The sequence below is a fragment of the Narcine bancroftii genome, chromosome 1 (genome assembly GCF_036971445.1).
Source record: "Narcine bancroftii isolate sNarBan1 chromosome 1, sNarBan1.hap1, whole genome shotgun sequence".
Taxonomy (NCBI): Eukaryota; Metazoa; Chordata; class Chondrichthyes; order Torpediniformes; family Narcinidae; genus Narcine; species Narcine bancroftii.
The window spans coordinates 478,573,485-478,596,893 of NC_091469.1; the positions used below are offsets into that span (position 1 = coordinate 478,573,485).

The window sequence follows — 23,409 nt, forward strand, 5'->3', positions numbered from 1 at the left end:
TTGAAGATCGTGGCAAAATGGTAATGGGAATAAAACACAGGCATAATCTATAAAGGAGCTTGGGAAAATGTTAAACAGTACACAATTACTGTACTGTTTTACATTTTCCCATGCTTCTTTACAAATTTTGTTTTATTCCCATTAACATTTTTCTTCACTCCTTTATAAACTGTGTATGTGTTATGGGCCTAGAGGACCCCAAAACCCAGCAGTAATAGAAATTCACCAAGACAAATGGTTACTTAAACAAAAGTTGCTTTTAATTTTCTTTACATATCAAAAACAGGATCAAACTTTAACTTATTACTTAATTTAACTTAACCCCCTTCTTATTCTAAGTGTACATGTATGTAATGTGTGTATAAGTTCAGAAAAGTTCTTCGATTCACAGTACAATCTCGCTCCTCAGGCAATTTTTGTACTGTGCACAGAATTTAACATTTATGGATTTCACCAAGCTTTGAAAGATAAATGGCTACCACTCAGGAAGGTTCTTGTCAGTTTTCAGAGAAAAATTTGTTGCTCGTTGGACGCTCACAACTGATTCCTTCTGATCAGCCACTTCACTGTCTTGCCAAAGAAACTTGCCCCATCAGGGTTTTCCAGATGATAACCTCTTTCTTTAAAATAGGATTTCTAGATTTCTATATTTTATCACCTAGTGAACCTTGCATCAGGCTAGTGATTGTTTTCTGTTTTCCTTATCTCAGGTAAAACACCACACAGCCAGCCATCTCCTCTTGTATAGACCACAAGGGCTTTGACCAGGCTGAACTAAAAACTCACAACCCATCTTCAAAATGGGGTTTTTCCACAAGCTTGCCAGCTTGTCCTGTTCCAGTCCAAGCTGCTGCTGCTGAACTGTAGAACTGAATTCTCTCTCTCTCCCTCTCCCTATGACCCTCTTAGAACAGCAAACTGCACTCAGACTTCGGCACCAGACCCAATCTTCTGAGTTTGTTCAGCTGTTGCTTTCCAAAACAATAATGCATTACTCCACAGCATGCCCAATTAACACCTACTTGTGAAGTCTCTATAGGCATTCTTCAAAGTTTTTGTGAAGACACTTGGAGTCTGGACTGTCTGGCTTGAGCAGAGCTCTGGCATTTTAAATGAGATCTGCTTTGAAGTCTTAAATTGTGCGGGGGGGTTTTTAGTTAGGTCACACACAGATACTATCTCCTTTTAAAACAATATAAAATGTAACATAATCTGTCACAGTGCAAGAGTGCTTTATTCCCATAACATTTTCCCACGCTCCTCTATAATTGTGTGTTAATAAAAGCTACATGTGGTTGCAAACCCACCGAATCTAATTTATTTTCTCAACTCAGCACTAGTCACCCTAGGGACTGATGTTGTTGTGCTCCACCTTATACCGCTTTTGCTTCAGGAAGCTGGCTTTTTTCTGTTTTGTGTGAACAAGCAAGCTGCCTTCCAGAGACAGGTCGTGTATACGGTAATAATGTGGCTTTTCAGTGTAAAAAGGGCTATAGATATGGAAGGTATCACTTCAACATCCATCAAAATTGAACTGGTGTTGGTCAAGCTACTGTGTCTGTGGTTCTGAAACACTCCAGCATTCTCCAAATGAAATTAGTCATCAAGGACCATCTGATGATTCCACGGCTTGCTGAAATGAAGCACGCTCTGCTCCATGCTGATGCAAGGTTCACTAGGTGATAAAATATAGAAATCTAGAAATCCTATTTTAAAGAAAGAGGTTATCATCTGGAAAACCCTGATGGGGCAAGTTTCTTTGGCAAGACAGTGAAGTGGCTGATCAGAAGGAATCAGTTGTGAGTGTCCAACGAGCAATTAACACACTCGTACTTTTAAAAGAACCAAAGGATAGCCAAAGGCAATTCAAAAGCATGCCAGTTTTGGTTTTCGACATGTACAATTTCAATATTCTCCTATCTTTATAATAGAACTTCTAGATTTCTATATCTTATCACTTAATGAACCTTGCATCAGGCTAGTGATTGTTATAAAATTCAGCCAGATTGAATTACCCAAGAATGATTATGCAATGTTTCAGGTGAGCACCTGCACATAAATGTATGGAAATTTCCTTATGCAAAGTTCTTAAATGCAAATTAGTGATGTATGAGGGAGTCTTCTATGTTTGACTTTTTTCCTCATTAACAATTCTCATCCAGCTTCCTTTTGGTATCCCTGCTTATGTTATAAAGGAATAGAGGAAAGCACTGGGATACAGTAAAAGCCACGAGTTCAGACAACATTCTGATTGGCGGGCTGAAGATATGCGTGTTCCAAAATGACCTGTGCTTCTAGCTTTTCTATACTAGCACAGTTTGAACAATGGCTTCAACTTGACAATGTGGAATATTGCGTAAGGACACAAAAAAGCATAAATCCAAAAACCAATCTAAAATCAATGAGCAGAAGAGTGATGGGACACAACATAAAGTCCTATCAAGTAACACTTGCTCTCCATAAACCTGCCCACTGAGAAGATAGGCTTGTTTAGCTTGGACTGTTCAGCCATGGACCTGTTAATCCATTCATGGACAAAAGATCTGAATTCCAAAGATGTGGTGAAGAGTGATTGTTTTTGACATCAAGACAGCATTTGTTCAACTGTAGTATCAAGGAGTCCAGACAATAAAAAGCATCAGTAATGATGTAGTAGGGAATTGCGAGTCTGTGTATGGCACTTCTGCATAGACACCTGTAGAAGTTCAGCAGAAACCCCATTTTCAAGTTGTGGAAACTGTTTCTGGCTGGCATGGAAGTCCTGAATGCCCCTGGTGAAGTTTTATAGATCAAATCAGATTAGATCTCGTTTTTTTTCCCTCATCGTGTCTGGGTGCATTTATAATTTTTTTCTCTGGATAAACAATTTTTTAAAATGTGGCAGAAATCCTTTTTCAAGTGGAGATGAGATTCCTGTGTCAGTGGAGTAGAAGTGAAAGGAAATATAATCTGAACAATTGAATTGGGTCTTTCCGGTGTTCTTCTTTTCTTTGGCTTGGCTTTGCGGATGAGATTTAAGGAGGGGTATGTCCACGTCTGCTGCAGGCTCGTTGGTGACTGACAAGTCCGATGCGGGACAGACAGGCACGGTTGCAGCGGTTGCAAGGGAAAATTGGTTGGTTGGGGTTGGGTGATGGGTTTTTCGTCCTTTGTCTTTTGTCAGTGAGGTGGGCTCTGCAGTCTTCTTCAAAGGAGGTTGCTGCCCGCCGAACTGTGAGGCGCCAAGATGCACGGTTGGAGGCAATATCAGCCCACTGGCGGTGGTCAATGTGGCAGGCACCAAGAGATTTCTTTCAGCAGTCCTTGTACCTCTTCTTTGGTGCACCTCTGTCTCGGTGGCCAGTGGAGAGCTCACCATAGCACACAATTTTGGGAAGGCAATGGTCCTCCATTCTGGAGACGTGACCCACCCAGCGCAGTTGGGTCTTCAGCAGCGTGGATTCGATGCTTGCAGACTCTGCCAGCTCGAGTACTTCGATGTTGGTGATGAAGTCATTTCAATGAATGTTGAGGATGGAGCGGAGACAGAGCTGATGGAAGCGTTCTAGGAGCTGTAGGTGATGCTGGTGTAACAGCATATGAAATCACCCAACCTACACCTCTTCCCCCCCCCCCCCCCCCCCCGGTACATCTCTATCTGTGGTTTAATTGCAGTTGCATGCGGCATAGTTGTTTGTAGCAGTTTCTTAACCACAGTTTGTACTCCACCCAGTTTGAATTACTGGCCTCTTGAGCAAGTCTTGATTCTGTTACGTATTTCTCCTGTCTTCATCATGGGGATCCTCCATGTGATGTGGGTTTATGGAAATTTATCTGGAAATTTGGAGAGTAGTTATCAATTATATTATTCCCTTCTATGATGCATTAAAACTCTGAGATGATGTGCATAAATTTTTGATATGGTTCACAAGCTAGTTGAATAAAAATGATTATGCTCTTTGTGAAGAGACCTGTATCTAATTGCAGTAGTAATACCATTTATTTGTTTCAGACTAGTGAGTGCAAAGGGCATAGGATTAATTGTTCTCATGCAGAATCTTGTCCTAAATCACTTTGCCTGCATAGAATGCTACTCGACCCTTTGGCTTCTCTTGGCATTGCTTGTTCTAAGATGGTGTCTCACCTCTTAACGTGAAATGAGACCATTATGCTTAATGGTCCAGTACAGTTTTAGTGTTGGTGTATAGACCAGTGAGCATGAACAAATCCCTTTGTACCCCCCAATGTCTGTCTGAAACATGATAAACTAAATATCTTTTGCCTGCATATGATCAACACCCTTCTAATGAGAGCAGTATATTACAGTATATTCCAAACAAGTTCAGCCTTATGGAAAACTGCTCTGTTCAATGCACTAATACAAATGTACTTTAATGTAATACATTCCAATCCTATAATTATTTATTCTTTAACTAGAACTTTTATGCAAACGTTCATAAAATATTTAAAAGGGATATATAAAAAAAGACCTATCTTTATTGGAATTAAGTGAACATTGTTTATTTAAGAAAATATTTGCCTAATGTACAGTAGTTTGCACTTCCTTAGTATGAGCTCTCCCTGCCTGTCTGCAGCAAACTCCGATCTTGTGCATAATCTGTCAGGTGAGGAGAGGTGGGGGGTGAAAGCTGTGGAGATGCAGAGCCAGGTGATTGTTGGACACCTGCCTTCGGCTTTGTTTGAAATGACACATACCTGAAGATACGAGACAACATCTCGGTGACTGCCTGGGACGGTGACTGCCCGGGACGGTGACTGCCCGCCTGCGATGGAGACTTACCCGCGCTGTTCAAAACTGTGTTATACAAGGTATGCCTGTATTTAAATAACAAGCAATTTCACCACGCTGATGTAGAGAAGGACTTGGTGGTGTGTGTACATGAATTGCAAAAGGTTTCTTTGCAGGGGCAACAGGCTGTCAAGAGGACAAATGGAATCGGCCTGTAAGTTTGACGTCTGTGGTAGGTAAATTAATGGAGAAAATTCTTAGAGATAGTACTTATAAACATCTGGATAGACAGGGTCTGATCAGGAGCACTCAACATAGATTTGTGGGAGGAAGGTCATGTTTGACCAATCTGATTGAATTTTTTGAAGAGGTGACTAGGAATGTGGATGAGGGTAGCACAGTGGATGTTGTCTATATGGACTTCAGTAAGGCCTTCGATAAGGTACCACATGGAAGGTTAGTTAGGAAGGTGCAGTCTTTAGGTATAAATTTTAAGATAGTCAAATGGATTGAACATTGGCTGAAAGGGAGAGGCCAAAGGGTGGTAGTGGATAATTGTCTGTCAGGTTGGAGGCCGGTGACCAGTGGTGTGCCTCAAGGATCTGTATTGGGCCCATTGTTGTTCGTTATATACATTAATGATCTAGATGATGGGGTGGTGAATTGGATTAGTAAATATGCAGACGATACTAAGATAGGTGGAATAGTGGATAATGAAGAAGGTTTTCAAGGATTGCAGAGGGATTTGGGCTGCTTAGAAAAGTGGGCTGAAAAATGGCAGATGGAATTTAATGCTGATAAGTGTGAGGTGCTTCATTTTGGTAAGAAGAATCAGAACAGGACATACGTGGTAAATGGGAGAGCATTGATGAATACAGAAGAGCAGAAAGATTTAGGAGTAACGGTACATCGTTCCCTGAAGATAGAAACTCACATGAATAGGGTGGTGAAGAAGGCTTTTAGTATGCTGACCTTTATCAATCATTGCATGGAATATAGGAGTTGGGAGGTGATGTTGAGATTGTATAAGGCATTGGTGCGGCCTAATTTGGAGTTCTGTGTGCAGTTCTGGTCGCCTAATTATAGGAAGGATATAAACAGAGTGGAGAGAGTGCAGAGAAGGTTGACCAGAATGTTGCCTGGGTTTAAGCATCTGGAGTATGGGGAGAGATTGGACAGATTGGGTCTTTATTCTTTGGAGCGTAGAAGGTTGAGAGGGGATTTGATAGAAGTATTTAAGATTATGAAAGGGATAGACAGAATGGATGTGGATAGACTATTTCCGTTAAGAGGAGGAAAGATTAAAACAAGAGGACATGAGTTAAGAATTAAGGGGCAGAGGTTTAGAGGTAACATGAGGGGGAATTTCTTTACTCAGAGAGTGGTAGCCGTGTGGAATGATCTTCCGGGAGAAATAGTGGCGGCGGAGTCAATTGTATTATTTAAGAAAAGGTTGGACAGGTATATGGATGAGAAGAAGATGGAGGGTTATGGGCATTGTGCAGGGAGGCGGGACTAGAAAGGGGTGTTTGGTTCGGTGCGGACTAGAAGGGCCTAATGGCCTGTTTCCGTGCTGTAATTGTTATGTTATGTTATGAAATGTTGGCCTTATTGCTAGAGGGATAGAATTTAGGAGCAGGGATGGTAATGCTGCAACTGTACAAAGTACGGGTGAGACTGGATCTGGCGTGTATTGTGCGTAATTCTGGCCTTCTTACTTGAAGAAGGGATGTACCGGCTTTGGAGGTGATGCAGAGGAGGTTCACCAGGCTGACTCCAGGGATGCAGGGGTTGGCTGATGAGGAGAGATTGAGTTGTCTGGGACTGTACTTGCTGGAATTTACAAGAATGAGAAGAGATCTTCTAGAAACATGAAATGATGAAAGGCATAGGTAAGAGTCAGGTGTTCTGTTGGTAAGGGAGACCAGAACTAGGGGACATAGCCTCAAGATTCCTCCTCAAATGAGGAGGAACTGTTTTTCCCAGAGGGTGGTGAATCTCCCTTGAAGCGATGGAGGTGGTCTCAGTATTTATAAATTTAGACATATGGCCTAATTTACACCCATTAACCTACACCCCAGGTACATTTTGAACAGAAGGAAACCAGAGCCCCTGGGGGAAACCCAAGCAGACACGGGGAGAACATACCGCACGGGATTTGAACCCTGGTCCTGATCGCTGGCGCGAGAAAGGTGTTGCGCTAACTCTTATGCCAACTGTGCTACCCAGGTTGGATAAATTTCTACACTGTAAGGGAATTAAGAGATATGGAAAAGGCAGGTAGGTGGAAATGAGCCTATCATTAGATCAGCCATGATCTCATTGAATGGCGGAGCGGGCTCGAGGGGCTGGATGTCCTATTTTTTGTTCTTATTCCTTGCATATGCATGTCTATCGAAAGGCCTCTTAAATGTTCATCCCTAGCCCTGGAAGTCTGTTCTAGCCATTGACAACTTTTAAAAAAAAATTACTTTTCAAATCTCTGTTAAACTTTTCATCTCTCACCTTAAATGTATGTCCTATTGTGTTTGACAGTTTTACTTGGGGAGAAGGGAGGATTCTGACTATTTAAGCTTGCTTCAGGTCTCATTTCAGCTTCCAGTGTTCCAATCCGAGTTTGTCCACCCTCTCTCTAGTCCAGGCACTATTTTTGTTTTAAAAAATAATCTCTCTGTATTCATTCCAAAGATGACACATCCTTCTGGAAATGAGGCAACCAGAACTGCAGCCAATACTCCCAAGGAAAGGAAGGGATAAATGAGGCTATGGAATGCAGAAGATTTTTTGGCTCAATCTAATCAGCTTTGTACATGTCATACACTACTAATGGCTTCAAATTCGTGTCATAGATTTGCTGTAATTAAAAAGTAATGAGAACCTAATTGACCAAGGGCTCAGGCCAGAAATGTTGGTTAGCCATTGCTTCCCATAGATGCTGTGTTACCTGCTGAATTTCTCCAGCACTTTGTTGTGTTGCATTAAACCTAATAACAGGCACCTAATTTAATCAGTCTCCCGATACAACTAGAACCTGGCCACCAGTGAGCCACCGTTATTTTCAAAACAAAATACTGCATTTTTTCTAGACTGGCTGGCAACCAGTGTGAGAGTATTTTTTGTGCTTCGTTCAGAAGCATGGAGCAAGAATGTAATCAGATGTGGAATAGCCCGATGTTGCTTGTGTACTTAAAAAGGGGATTTGATTAGTTTCTGATCTATCCCTCTGCAGGTCAAGCAGCTGGAACCTGGATAAAGTTTGTAAAGTGCTTTTAATGTGGATGTTCCCAGACATTTCATGGAAAGCGAATGGGAAAATTAATGAGCAAGAAGGAAGTGCACTAGTTTTCTAAAACGAATAGAGACTGTCTGTAAATACTGAGCAGAATTAAAGAAAATCTCAAGATATTTTGTACTTTAAAAACAAGAATAACTTGGGAGAGGATAGAATCACTTAAGAATAAATGAGATTTAAGCTTGGAGTCAGGGGAACTAAATGAGAGAGAGATACTAAATGAATATTTATGATAAGGGAGCATAGTCAGGAAAATGCTCATGTGTTAGGCCATTTTGAGATCAAGAAAAGGGGCGATGTTGGGTCTTTTGAAGAGCATTAAGATATTCGTCCCCAGGACCTGATGAACTATCCCAGGTTATTAAAAGAAGCAAAAGAGGAGAATGCTGGGGCCTTGATAAACATCTTTATATTCTCACTAGCAACGGGAGAGGTCCTGGGGGATTGGAAAGTAGCTGGTTGTGTATGTTTGCTCCTGAAGGGAAATGAGGACAATGCAGGGAATTGTAGGCCTGTGAGCCTCTCATCAATGGTAGAGAAGCTATTGGGGAGGATATGGGGCATACGGTATAGAACCGTAGAACACTCCAGCACAGAAATGGGCCCTTTGCTCTATCTAGTCCATGCAAAAACTATCATTCTGCCTCGTCCCGTCGACCCGCACCTGGACTATAGCCCTCCATACCCCATGCATCCATGTACCTGTCCCTATTTCTCTCAAATGTTGAAGTCAAATTTGCATGAACCACTTTGGCTGGCAGCTCATTCCACACTCTGCCAAAATTTCCCCTTAAACATTTTACCTTTCAGACCAAATCCATATCCTCTAGCTCTTGTCTCACCCACTCTCAGGGTAAATGCAAACAGGCTTTCTCCATCGCTGCCTCTCAATTTTGTATACCTTTAACTAATCTCCCCTCATTTTCCAGTGTTCCATGGAATGAAGTCATAATCTAGTCACCCTTTTCCTGTAAATCAAGTCCTGGCAATTTTGTCAGTTTTCTCTGCACTCTTGATCTTATTTTATCCCTTTTCTATCTCATTGCTTTTAATATAGCTGTCGAAGTATTTGGGATTGCTCAGAAACCTCCAATATGCTACAGCTCAAAAATCTACTTTGGGAATTTCTGTTATTCGCATTGTCTCTGGGTATCACCAGGGGTACTTGGGGATAGATACTAGATATGATTTTGGAAAGGTGTGCTCGCCTCACATTAAATTCTGTTTGCCCTACTCTAAAGGGAATCTTCAAGACAAGAAATCATTTGCGACATAACTCTGGGGTGACTATACTTTCTCTCACTTCTTCCTCACCAGATTATGGGTGATGTACCAGCTTGTGCTTGTTCAACCAGTTCATTAACATTCCCCATCATTTCTGCACATCAGCTATTTTCATCCACTGTGCAGTTAGTTTTTTTGTGTTCCTTTGGGAGGTCTAAAACAATTAGAGTGGACTGCTTTTAACAATTCAATTTTATTGATGTTTGGTTGGTTAACCTTATGAACAATAAGGTTTTCATTCGTACTGTTAATTCTAATTTTTAATATTTAGTTGCCCCAGCAAATAATGTTTTGTCTTTTTGAAATCTGTATTCTAAAAATCGACTCGGATGTATCCTCCCCCCCCCAAATGCCAAGGAATTTTCAGATGGCTGGGATGTGGGATCCTGTGATACAGTTGTCTCTCTCTTGCCTCTTGTGTCGATCGATTCCCCACTCTAGAATCGAAACCGTAGTTCAGTGTGGAGCTGAAGAAGAACTGCATTTAAGTGAAACATTTAGGCAAATGTGTAAGTTAGTATCTTGGGTACGAATTACTGTTGTATTTGGAATCGGAACAGGGGCTTTCAACCTTTATGCACTCATTTTGTCAGCATTTCTGTTGAATTTTCCAACTTCATTGAGGTGATTACACAAAAGAAACCAGACTTTAAAACCGTTTGGTGCCTCCTTAGGTCATGGCTGGTTCTGGCTAAGTATTCTTCGCAAAAGATGGTAGCATACAATTTAGTGAACTAATTTTTTATTCGATGGATTATTATTATTCTCTCTAGAAATGGCGTGATTATTGCTGAGCATATTTATTAATCTAATATTGTGTTTCCTGTGCTCAGGCAATGGAAAATTGTTTCATTACTGTGAATTATGAAACTTCGTAATAACGAACAATCTTTTCAAATGCGTCCATGACTATTTTGTCAAGTTGGAAAATACACAAAATCTCTCCAAGTGTTAAGCATATCTCCACAGTATTGTGAAGAATTACATCAGAAAAACAGAAGACTAAAAAAAAATTACATAGTTGCAAGAGAAAAAACTTTAGCTGTTTATAGAAATATTTGTACATTTCTACCCAAGCTCATTATGGGTGTCCATAAGTCAGATGTTCATAACCTGGGGATGGACTACACTATTGTCTTGGTTCCCAATTTATCAACTCATTGACTCTTGATATCAATCTTGGGCATCTAAGTGCAAGTCTTATCAAGAATATTGGCTGTTTCATTGGAACTCCTTGAAGTTAATAAGTTTAACAGTCTCAATAAATTGGTGTGGTATTAAGGTCTTGATGTTTTTCAATTTGAATATTTTTCAAATGTCAAATTCTACCTATATCTATAATTGGACTAAGTAATTATATTTCAAGTTATTATTTCATTTATTTTACCTTTTCAACAAATGATAAAAGTTCTGTGGGTAACTGCAGTGTTTTTTTTTGTTTTTAGCATTTACGAAACTGATCACGGTGAATGGGCAAGATTACCACCTTCAGCTTGTGGACACAGCTGGGCAGGTAAGCATGTAGAGAAATGGTTTTGGATGGTATTCCTGTCTGATTCGTACAATGCATCTTGCAAAGTCTGAATCGTAGTGTTGTATAACTTGCACTGGAATGGGTAAATATGAGGCCAATCCATTTGTCTTCTGCATTGTACATTACTGAATAAAAATAACTACTTATGGAAAGGAATTATGATCCTGAGTGTTATTTATAATTGGACTGAAATCTCTTTCAGTGATTCAGATGGACCCATGCTTGTCAACTGCTGGGCTAGAGTAACAAAAAGATAAAATTAAGGCCTCTTTATTGGCTACCATTTAGTTTTTCCAAGATCATATTTTGTGAATCAAACATATTTTGTGAATCTGGTTCCCATTTAGGAATTTTTTTTTAATTTGGGAAAAAAAAATGTTTTATCTAATGCTATCTCTCATAATTATTTTTTTCGGCCATCAATAATTATTCAAGCCTTCTCTATATGGAAAATCAAAAGTATTATTTATTTTGCAAATTTATTTAAGGAAGGTTGTTTAATGTCTTTTGAACAGCTGGCAATTAAATATCATTTACCAAATATTTTCTTTAGATATTTACAGATTAGAAATTTCTTAAATACCATATTACCAGACTTTCTATTTATATATCCACCAGATCTAGTTGATAATATTTTTCAATTGAATCCTTCTCAGAAAGGATTAATTGGAATTATATATGATAGTGTGGCAGCGCACTCTCTTGTGGCGAACCGGCCCCGTGTGTAACGCCACTTGGCGGGGCAGCCATGGGAAGATGGTGCTGTCAGGGTTTCTCCCTGCCTCAAGACTCCTGCCCAGCGCGTGCCTGGGGCAGCGATTATGATGTCACAATGCACAAGGTGACTGAGCGCAGGCTGCCCTTATAAGGGTGTGCACTGAATCTGAATAAAAACAATCATTAATGACTTTCAATATGGTGGCTGAATCTTTCTTGGCCGTGTCCAGCAGTACAATAGATTATTGAAATTACATCCAGTGCTTCATGACGAGATTAAAAAGGCTTGGGAATTGAAATTTGCAAGACCCTTATCATGGGATCCATGGGACAAAATTTTTAAACTAGTGCATATATCTTCATTAATCCAATTCAAAGTGGTGCTTCGTGTTCACATATTCAAAGATAAGCTGGCTTGTATCTTTTCTAATATTAACCCTACTTGTGACAGATGCAAATCTGATATTGCTGCATTGACACATATGTTTTGGTCTTGTCCATCTTTCGAAATCTTTTGGAAGGAAAGTTTTTATATCTTTTCAATTGTATTTCAGGTGGAGTTACGACCCAATACAATAACTGCTTTTTTGGGGGGGGTTATTGAACCAGACATGGGGAGTTTTACTGTACCTGTGCAACAGGTTGTGGCCTTCTCTACATTGTTGGCTAGAAGCACCATCTTTTTCAAATGGCAAGACTCTAGTCCTCCAATAGTGTTTCAGTGGTTTTCTCATAATATGTCCTGTTTAAGTTCAGAAAAAATTAGATATCCATGTATTTGATTCATTGGTGAAATTTGAAGATACATGGTGACCTTTTATGTCATATTTTCATTTGATGTAAATGTTTTTAATGTGATTAGATGTACTCACTGTTCCAGATGAGATATCGTTTTACCTTTGTTTTTCTGATTCACCGTATGAATCAAAAGCTACAAAATATATGTAACCCTCAGGATAAGCTGTTCAGATGGATTTTTTTTTAATAGAGTAGGCTAAGTGGGGTTTAAAATATTTTTGATGTCTTTTCTGTCTTCATCCAGAACAGTGGAGTGGTGGCTGAGTTTATACCGTTTGAAGTTTTATCTTGATCTATATACATATTTGATATCGTATTTTCAGTTTTGTTTCCTTTTCATTGAACTGTATTTATTATAGAAACCAATAAAAAAAATTGAAAAAAAGATAAAATTAAATACTATGCATGTCAATCTCAGATTTTGCTTGCATTTGGAAAAACCTGGGCTTATTAGGGATAGGGTATCATGGCTTTGTGTAGGCATCAACTCCTTTGAGGAGGTGACAAAAATGAATGAGGATAGGTCTGCGGACGTTGTCTTATTGGACTTTCGAAAGGCATTTGATAAGGTTGCCCGTTGAAGGCTGATTCAGAATATAAAGGCAAATGGGATCCACTGTGACCTGTATATAGATTGGGTTCAAAATTGACTTAGTCCATAGTGGTAATGTTGGAGGGTTATTTCTCTGACTGGAGAAATTCCCTTAGTACTGGCCAGCAAGCTTCAAAACCTCTGCAACTAGATCCTTGACTTCCTCATTGGAAGCCCATAGACAGTGGGGATCGGTAACAGCATCTTCTCCTACTGACAATCAACTCAGGTGCATCTCAAGAATGTATATTTAGCCTACTGCTCTACTCTCTCTTCACTCATAAGTGTGTGGCTAGACACAATTCAAATGCCATTTACAAATTGGCCTTCTTGACATCAGAGACCGGTCGCAGATTAGGAGATCGCTTCGCCCAGCATCTCCTCTCCGTCTGCAACAAAAGCGACCTCCCTGTAGCCAACCATTTCAAGCTCACATGTCTGTCCATGGCCTTTCATACTACCCTACCCTGACCACCTTCAGATTGGAGGAACAACATCTTATTTTTTGTCTGGACATCCTCCAACCCCAGGGCATGAACATTGAGTTCACTGCATTCCACTAATAAGTTTGCCTTTTCCCCCCCTCCCCCAACTTGTTATTCCAGTTCCTACTTCTTTTCTCTCTCCACTTGGCCTAGACTCCTCCCCCCTTCCTGTGGTGTCTCCCCCTCTCCCCCCTTCCCTCTTTTGTTCGGACATCTCTCATGTTCTCCCACACCTTGATGAAGGGCTCAAGCCTGAAATGTTGGTGATGTATCTTTACCTTTGCTACATAAAGTGACTGTTTGACCTGCTGAGTTTCTCCAGCATTTGTGTGTTTTTTCACTTACCACGGTGTCTACAGAATTTTGTATTTTACCTCTACCAATTGGTTTTTTTGGCAAAATCAAAGCTGGCAATGAGCCAGTGTACAGGAGTGAGAGATCAGCTTAGTTGAGTGGTGTCACACAGCAACCTTGCACTCAGTCAGTAAAACTAAGGAATTGATTGTGGATTTCAGAAAGGGGAAGCCAGGGGACATAAAACCAGTCCTCATCGAGGGGTCAGCAGTGGAGAGGGTAAGAAACTTCAAATTCCTGGATGTCAACATCTCTGAAGGCTATCATGGGACCATTGTGTAGATGCAATCATGAAGAAAACATGGCAGTGGCAAGCAATACTTCATGAGGAGTTTGACTCTTGGAAATTTCTACAAGTGTACCGTGGTGTACATTCTGACCGGTTGCATCACTATTTGGTATGGAGGGGCCAACGCACAGGACAGGAAGAGACTACACATGGTTGTAAACTCGGCCAGTGCCAACATGGGCATTAGTCTTCATTCTGTTAAGGACATCTTTCAGAAGAAGTGTCTCAAGAAAGCAGCTTCTATCATCAAGGATTATCACCATCCAGGCCATGCCCTTTTCTCACTACTGCCAGCAGGAAGGAGGTACAGGAGCCTGAAGAGACACACCCAACATTACAAAAACAGCATCTTCCCTTCTGCCATCAGGTTTCTGAATGGACAGTGAACTATGGACACCAGTTCACTTTTTTCTTGCACTAGTTATTTTTAAATATCTTATATGTATGGAATTGTAATTTATAGTAATCTTGCACCTTTTTCTCCACAATACTGTTGCAAAACAACAAATTACATGACAACTATTCATAACAATAAACCTCACTGTGATTGTCTTTGTTCTAGTACTGTTTGATGTTCGCTCACTCTGACCTCTGCTCTAATGCAAAAAAATTAATCATAATGAATCCATTTTGAATACAAATTTACTCTACAATTTTTTTGTCATTAGAAAGATTCAAATAATGCCCATCATTTTGGAGCTGCCATATCTTTACAATCCATTCATGCTTAAGCTTTCTATACAAAAGCTTTATTCTTAGTGATTGCTTTCACCTTTTCTTCTTATCAACGATTGCTACTGTTTTCCGGTTTTTCTCATATACCTCCCTTAGCTGTTAAATTCATTTGCCTCACTTTGGTGCTCATTATTAAAAATCACATCATCAAGTCTGGTTTTCTGTAAATGATGAAAGCTGTTTTCCCCAAAGGTTCACATGTCCTTGACATTCAGTGTTTCATGATTGCTTGGACCCCTTGTCATCAATATCCTGGGAGTCGCTATTAAGCGGAAACTCAGCTGGATCAACTACATAAATACCATGACTACAAGAGCAGCTCAAACGGATATCCTAGAGTTAATGACTCGCCTTCTGCCACCTCAAAGCTTTTGCAGGGTATGCAAGGCATATCAGGAATGTGACAGAGCACTGTCCTTTAGAATGATAGGTGCAGTTCCTACAACAGCTATCAAGGTCAAAGGAAGTCTCGATTAGTGCTTCATCCACCAACCTAAACATTCCCTTCACCACGCTGTGCTTGTTACAATATGCAATTTCCTGGGTTATTCTGACAGACCACAAACTAATCAGCAAGAAATACAATAGCAGATTTAATTTAATTTAGACATATAACATGGTAAGAGGCCTTTCCACCCCACGAGATCATGCCAACCAAATACCCTACAATCTCTGTTCATTTTGAAGGGTGGGAGGAAACAGGAGCACCTGGAGGAATCCCACACAGAGACGGGGAGAATGTACAAACTCATTACAGAGAGTGTTGGATTTAAATCACTGGTGCTATAATGACGTTGCGCTAACAGTGCCTGATGAATGGCAAAACCCCAACGTGCAAATTCCCCTTCAAATTGCACATTTCGACTTTGAAGTATTTGTTCATGCTGATTTCTTGCTGTGCATAATGATGGGACCACCTTTGCCTGAAGGATTCCAAAATTTAAGATGACTCATCCCCACCATCTTCAGGGCACTTGGGTTTGGGTAATAACTGCTGAGCTTGGCCATATCCTGCAAAATGTATGAGTTTTTAAAAAGCAACATGGCCACCAGTAGTGGGTTGCTAATGGGAATGGAGACAGGGATACAGGTCCCTTTTGATTATAGTGGCTTTATGTTGCCCTCTTGAAACTGAGTTAACTACCAAAGCCTGTAGATCCTGGGGTTGAGTGCAATATACAAACGTGCTCAGCAGAATCCATGGGAAGTTGAGGGCAACTGATGCTTGGACCATGGCCACTTATCAGGTATACCTTGCTCTGCTCCTCCAGCACATTTGTGCCTTGTCCTCTTGGTTATATCTGTAGAAGCAATTAATTCCTTGAGGATGTTGAGTTTGCCCCTCTTCATTCAGCAAAGTAAAATGACACTCCATCTTTTAACGTACCAATGATCACAAAATAATTATTTATGAGCTTTTAGTTTCCTTGCAGGTGAGACTTGGAATTGTCCTTCTCCTCCTCCACTGAACCTGCTTAGTAGATGAGCTCATTTCGCAACAGTTGATGTTGCTAGCATCTGAGCTGGATGGATGGTGCTAAACATCACTGCTCTTTGGTCTTGTCATTATTTGATCAGTATGCAGAGAGTTACAGCTGGTAATATTGCAGCCAATCAACCCTTTGGCACATGTCAAATCAATATCCTGATACAGTCAAGTATCTGAGCTATAATTTCTACATCAAAAGTTACTAAATACTAGTTTTAGTATTTGTAAATTATTTCTTAGTACCACCTGAGTTTCTATCTAATTACTATTTTTCCCTATTGGAAGCATTGCTGCATAATGCTGTTGATGAAGAAATTTATGGTTTAAGTAAAACACATCAACAAATTATGAAACTTAAGTTGGCTGCCCTCATTTGTTGTGCCTTAGATTTTGAAATCTCATTTGATGCTGTTTCTGGAAATGAATATATTTTAATAGACTTAGAACTTTGTAGCACAATACAAGCTCTTCAGTCCATGATGTACCCATCTATATAAACTCACTCCACACTCTAAGCCTTCCCTACCTCACACCTCTGTTTTCCTGCATCCATATGCCTGTTTGAGTCTTTTAAATGCCCCTATTGTACCAGCCTCCACCACCACCCCTGACAATGCATTTCAGGTGTTGACTATCCACCCTGTCATAATTTTGTTGACCTCCAAGTCACCGCTCATTGTTTTTTTTTTCACTCCAAAGACTGAATCCCTAGCTCTGTTAACCTTGTCTCATAAGACAAGTTCTCCAATCTAGGCAACATCCTAGTAAATTTCCTCTGCACCCTCCTGTAATGAAACCAGCAGAACTGAACATAATATTTCAGGTGTGGTCCAACCATGTTGAGAATTTGCCTTGATTTGCTGGCCTAAGATGAGAAAAACATTCGACTGGGCTCCAGTAGAGTTGGAAGGCCCATCGCAAAATTCTACTGTTTCTGGTTTGCCTCTTTCCATATAGGTTAACTAAATTAAAATGGCCAATAGTATTGCCTTCCTCATTGAGTAAGGATCCATTTTCCTTATTGAATTCCTTCATTTGCTGATCTGACCAAAGTTCTAAGTACGTGTCAAGATTTATTGATGGTGTCTTTTGAACTGTAATATCAATCTTTAATCTCATCACGATTGCATTTCCACCTACATGTTTCTGTTTTATTGAGGAAATTCATTGTAGGGTCCCACACGAGATGTAAACTCAGCATCTGACTAAATATGCTATAACCGTTCCATTTCATCCAAAATAATTATTTTAACCCTCACCCATGATTCTATTTTCTTTCCTAGTGGAGGGATTAACTAGAGTAATTTGTTTATTCATTCAGTTGAATGAAAGGCACCATCTCCAGAGTAGTGCTTTAAAGGAATCATACCAGCATTACATTTAAAATGTCTATTAATCCTGTTATTTTAGCCACGCACCATCTCCAAAATTTGTATTGTTTCCTTTACTCTTTACTCTGCCTTACTCTTCATTACCTTGGTCCAAGCTGTCTAAAACTCTCAAACTCCCAAATCTTCATTTCCCAAACTACAGTGAATTGCATTTCATAGTTAATTGTGGTCTTCAAAGCCGCTCTTCATTTTTCTCCCCTTAACCATTTTATTGGTGCTTGTTATTCAAAACACTGTGCCTATTTCCTTTAACTCAGCACATTTACCATCTCCAAATACTACATCTTTATTCATCAGTTGCCTGCTAATTCTTTTACTGCATGCCTTGAACTTCTTGTCATGTTTACCATGTGAAGATGGCATATAAATACAATGTAAAATATGGGCTATAATTCAGGTGTCTCTTACACTGCAAGGGAAGTGCATAGGAAATGATGGCAGTTTCGATTTAATTCAATAATTAAAAGCAATTGTACTTTGACCTTTAAGCAATTCCAAGGTGGGCACTTGAATTTCCTACTTTAATTTACATGTCGGTCGGTGCATGCATTGAACAATAAAGAATGAATCCATCATAATCAATAACAACTACTCCTCACTGACAATCAAATGTTACGAGCCCAGAGGACCCCAAAACCCAGCAGCAATAGATATTCACCAAGACAAATGGTTACTTAAACAAAAGTTGCTTTTAATTATCTTTAAACATGAAAACCAGATCAAACTTTAACTTATCACTATTAACTTACTCAACCTAATTCTAAGCACACGTGTCTGTAATGTGTGTGTAAGTTCAGAAAAGTTCTTTGGTTCACAGTCCAATCTCACTTCTCATTCCTCCAAGTTCACTGGTTGCAGGCAATTCTTATACTGTGCACAGAATTTAACATGTATAAAGTTCACCAGGCTTTGGTGCTTGAAAAGTAAATGGAAGGTTCTTGTCAGTTTTCAGAGAGAGATTTGTTGTTCCAGGACATCCACAACTGATTCCTTTTTAATCAGCCACTCCAGTGTCTTACTGACGAAACTTGCCCCTCAGGGCTCTCCAGAAGATAACCTCTTTCTTTCAGGTCACCACAGAGTTCCTTTTTGTTTCTCTTATTCCTGAAGATGAACCCCCAACATTACAAAAACAGCTTTTTCCCCTCTGCCATCAGATTTCTGAATGGACAGCCAGTTCTCTCCTCTTGCATAAACCACAAGGGCTTTGACTAGGCTGAAATAAGAACCCGTCTTCCAAATGGGGCTTTCCACAAGCTTGCCAGCTTGTCCTGTTCCAGTCCCAGCTGCTGTTGCTGACTGTAACACTGTAGAACTGATCTCTGTGTCTCTCTCTCTCTCTCTGTGAGAGAAAGCCTGTTTGACTCTCTCTCTGCTTGCAAAACCACATGACCTTCTTAGAACAGCAAGTTCCACTGCAGACAGTCTGCGGCTCCAACAAGCTCTTTCATCTGTTGCCTTTTTGTAAACAACAATCCATTAGTGAAGTCTCTTTGGCACTCTCCAAAGTTCTTGCAAAGGCTGTGGGGCCGATATGTCTAGCATTAGCAGAGCTCCAGTATTCCAAATAAGATCTGTTTTAAAGTGTTTGTATGTGACATACTCTAACAAACCTTTCCCAATTTATCTCTCAAAAACATCTATATGCTCTGTCACACAATACAGACACACCTCAAGGTTGTGCACTCAGACCATTGTTCTACTCTCTCTACACCCATGACTGTGTGGCTCAGCACAATTCAAATTCAATTTACATATTTGCTGATGACACCATGATTGTTGGCAGAATCAGAGATGGCAACAAGGAAACATACAGGAGGGAGATAGATGAGTTCTCACAACAATAAACCTTGCACTCAATGTCAGCAAAACCAAGAAATTGGTTGTGGACTTCAGAAAGGGGAAACCAGGAGACCACAAACCAGTCCTCTTTGAGAGGTCAGCAGTGGAAAGGATAAAGAACTTCAAATTTCTGGATGTCAACATCTCTGAAGATCTATCCTGGGGCCCTTCATTTTGATGCAATTATGAAGAAGGCTGACCATCAGCTATACCTTTAGGAGTTTGTGGAGATTTGGTATGTCACCAAAGACTTGGTAACATGGAGAGCATTCTGACAGATTGCATTGCTCTCTGGTTATGGATGTGCCAATGCACAGGACAGAAAAAGACTACAGAGAGTTGTGAACTGGGCCAGTCCCATGATGGGCATTAGTTATCACACCATTAAGGACATCCGCAAGAGGTGACGCCTCAAGAAAACAACCTCTATCCTCAAGGACCCCCACCATCCAGGCCTTGCCCTCTTATCACTGCTTCCTTCAGGATGGAGGTACAGGAGCCTGAAGGAACCCTAACCCCCAACATTACAAAAACAGCTTCTTCGCCTCTGCCATCACATTTCTGAATAGACAATGAACCACAGATTCTACCTCATTCATTCTCTTCATTTGTATTAATCCATTTATTTTAAAAATGTAATTTATAACATTTTGTTTGCACCTGTAATGTTGCCACAAAGCAATAATTTCATGACATATTATTGATAATTCTAATTCCCCTGCAGAAATGCTGGAATATTTTGTATAGTCTAAAAATTAGTCTACTTTGAAATTTCAGTGACTTAAGACTGAAAATTAAACTTTCTGTTGTTGCTGGCAGTGAACTTGAATTTGTGTAGAAATCCTTCCTGAGAATTGCAAGTCATCATGTATACTTAGAGTGTAAATGTTGGCAATTTTGTAAATATTCTTCTTTCTTCTTTGGCTTGGCTTCGCGGACGAAGATTTATGGAGGGGTAATGTCCACGTCAGCTGTAGGCTCGGTTGTGGCTGACAAGTCCGATGCGGGACAGGCAGGCACGGTTGCAGCGGTTGCAAGGGAAAATTGGTGGGTTGGGTTTGGGTGTTGGGTTTTTCCTCCTTTGTCTTTTGTCAGTGAGGTGGGCTCTGCGGTCTTCTTCAAAGGAGGTTGCTGCCCGCCGAACTGTGAGGCGCCAAGATGCACGGTTGGAAGTGAGATCAGCCCACTGGCGGTGGTCAATGGGGCAGGCACCAAGAGATTTTTTTTTTTTTTTTTTTTTAATTTTTTTATTTTTCACACCATAAATCACATTAGCCATGATATACACTATTTCTTTTCACACATATACAGTGACTTTTTCTCCCCCCCCCCCCCTTTCCTCCCAAACCACCCCCCCACCCCCCCCTCTCATCCATTTTAGGTATACAATCTAGGTTGCATTAAGCCAGTCAGACAATGTTGTCATTCAACAAAATTACACCAGAAATTCTACTGAGTCCATTCTTTTCTTTCCTTCTCCTTCCATCAACTTAGGTAATGTTTGTCCCCGGTAGGTTTTCGCTATTGTATTTAATGTAAGGCTCCTATACTTGTTCGAATATTTCAATGTTATTTCTTAACCAATATGTTATTTTTTCTAATGGAATACATTTATTCATTTAAATTTGGTAGTTTCTTCCTTTTAATTTGGTTATGTATTCCATTAATATTTAAAGACATATAGTTCAGCGTAGCCCTTTTATATTTTGTTTATCTTCTCTTTCCGTTTTTCCATCATTACCTGTCCTCCTTTTCCATTTCTGTTTTCTTATTTTCAACTCTTTATAAGACAACATTCCTACAACATCTAACATTTTCCTTATTCTCCTATTTCTATCTTATTTATCCCCAATCTCCCCTTCACCTCCTGAGTTGTCCTTTATCCCTTGTCGGACAACCACATCTCCCCTCTCCATTTGGATTTGCGAATCCACTCGCAAGCGTCAACTGATTTTGCAGTGACCGCTATTTCCCCCCACCCCACCTCCCCCAGAAAAGATTTCACTTTTCATATGTCACAAAGGTCCCTCTTTTAATTCCCTCCTTATTCTCTCTATTCCATTACCTTCCCTTATTAATTCTTGTCTATACTATCCATATTTTCCTCTAAGTACAGATACATTCATGTATGCTCATTGTCTCTATTCACTCTTATACCTCTTTACCTGCATACATATCAATCGTGATCATTTTTACTCTCATTACCCGTCTTCATCCCTCAGTCTATTTTTGTCTTTACCCACATACATATCAGTCGTGATCATTTTAACTCTCATTACCCGTCTTCCTCCCTCAGTCTATTTTCGTAATTGTTCTGCAAATTTTCGTGCTTCTTCTGGATCCGCGAATAGTCTGTTTTGTTGTCCTGGAATAAATATTTTCAATACCGCTGGATGCTTTAGTATAAATTTATACCCTTTCTTCCATAAAATCGCCTTTGCTGTATTGAACTCTTTTCTCTTCTTTAGGAGTTCAAAACTTATATCTGGATAAATGAAGATTTTTTGCCCTTTATACTCCAGTGGTTTGTTGCCCTCTCTTACTTTTTCCATTGTCTTCTCCAGTACCTTTTCTCTTGTAGTATATCTTAGGAATTTTACTACAATAGATCTTGGTTTTTGTTGTGGTTGTGGTTTAGAGGCCAATACTCTATGTGCCCTTTCTATTTCCATTTCATGCTGTAGTTCTGGACATCCTAGGGTCTTAGGGATCCACTCTTTTATAAACTCCCTCATATTCTTGCCTTCTTCATCTTCCTTAAGGCCCACTATCTTTATGTTATTTCTTCTGTTATGGTTTTCCATTGTATCTATTTTTTGAGCTAGTAGTTCTTGTGTCTCTTTAGTTTTTTTATTAGATTTCTCCAATTTCTTTTTTAAGTCTTCTACCTCCATTTCTGCTGCTACTGCCCGCTCTTCCATCTTGTCCATTTTTTTTCCCATTTCTGTTAAGGTCATCTCCATTTTAATTATTTTCTCCTCTGTGTTGTTTATTCTTTTTCTTAAATCCTTAAATTCCTGTGTTTGCCATTCTTTAAATGATTCCATGTATCCTCTAATAAGAGCAAGTATATCCTTTACCTTGCCTCTCTTTTCTTCTTCTATTTCACCATACTCTTCCTCTTCTTCTTCCTCTGGGTTGACCATCTGTTGTTTCTTTGGTGCCCTTTCCTCCTCTTCTATCTTGTTTCTATTGTCTTCTGTGGTCTCTTCTTGCTGCAGGTGTTCTGCAGCTGTCGTTGCCGGCTGTGGAGATCGACTCCCCAGCTGGTCCCCCCTCCCGTCGGTGTGTTTTTTTTCATTCGCATCGCGCATGCGCGAAACTTCGCGCATGCGCGGTTGCGCACTTTTGTTCGGCTCTGCGAGCCATTTTTGTAGTCCATTATTTACCGACCTGAGGGAGCGGGTTTCTCTCTCCGCAGCGGGCCTCTTCGGACAGGTAAGGCCTTCACCTTTTCCCTCCTTTGTCTTCTCTTCCTCTCTTCTTACCGTTGCTTTCGACTTTTCTTTTTTTGTCGCCATCTTCTTTCCACCTTTATACTCACTTTTCTGTAACTTTTATTTCTGTGCCTTTGTGTTTTCTCTTGTTTTTCCCGACTTTTCTGGAGAGGGCTGGAGTTCACCGTCCGGCCACTACTCCATCGCGTGACTCCTCCCCACCAAGAGATTTCTTTAAGCAGTCCTTGTACCTCTTCTTTGGTGCACCTCTGTTTCGGTGGCCAGTGGAGAGCTTGCCATAGAACACGATCTTGGGAAGGCGACGGTCCTCCATTCTGGAGACGTGACCCACCCAGCGCAGTTAGGTCTTCAGCAGCATGGATTCGATGCTTGCACACTCTGCCAGCTCGAGTACTTCGATGTTGGTGATGAAGTCATTCC

The 23,409-nt window shown here is 40.3% G+C and overlaps 1 protein-coding gene across 2 annotated transcripts in view; it reads left to right on the forward strand.

The window, feature by feature from the left end:
* rheb (Ras homolog, mTORC1 binding) overlaps positions 1-23,409 on the forward strand; it is a 112,681-nt gene that overhangs the window by 65,481 nt on the left and 23,791 nt on the right. For both annotated transcript variants that reach the window (XM_069914808.1, XM_069914807.1), the window contains one exon: positions 10,751-10,818. In XM_069914808.1, coding sequence (XP_069770909.1) covers positions 10,751-10,818 — 68 coding nt within the window. The remainder of the gene's footprint in view (positions 1-10,750; positions 10,819-23,409) is intronic.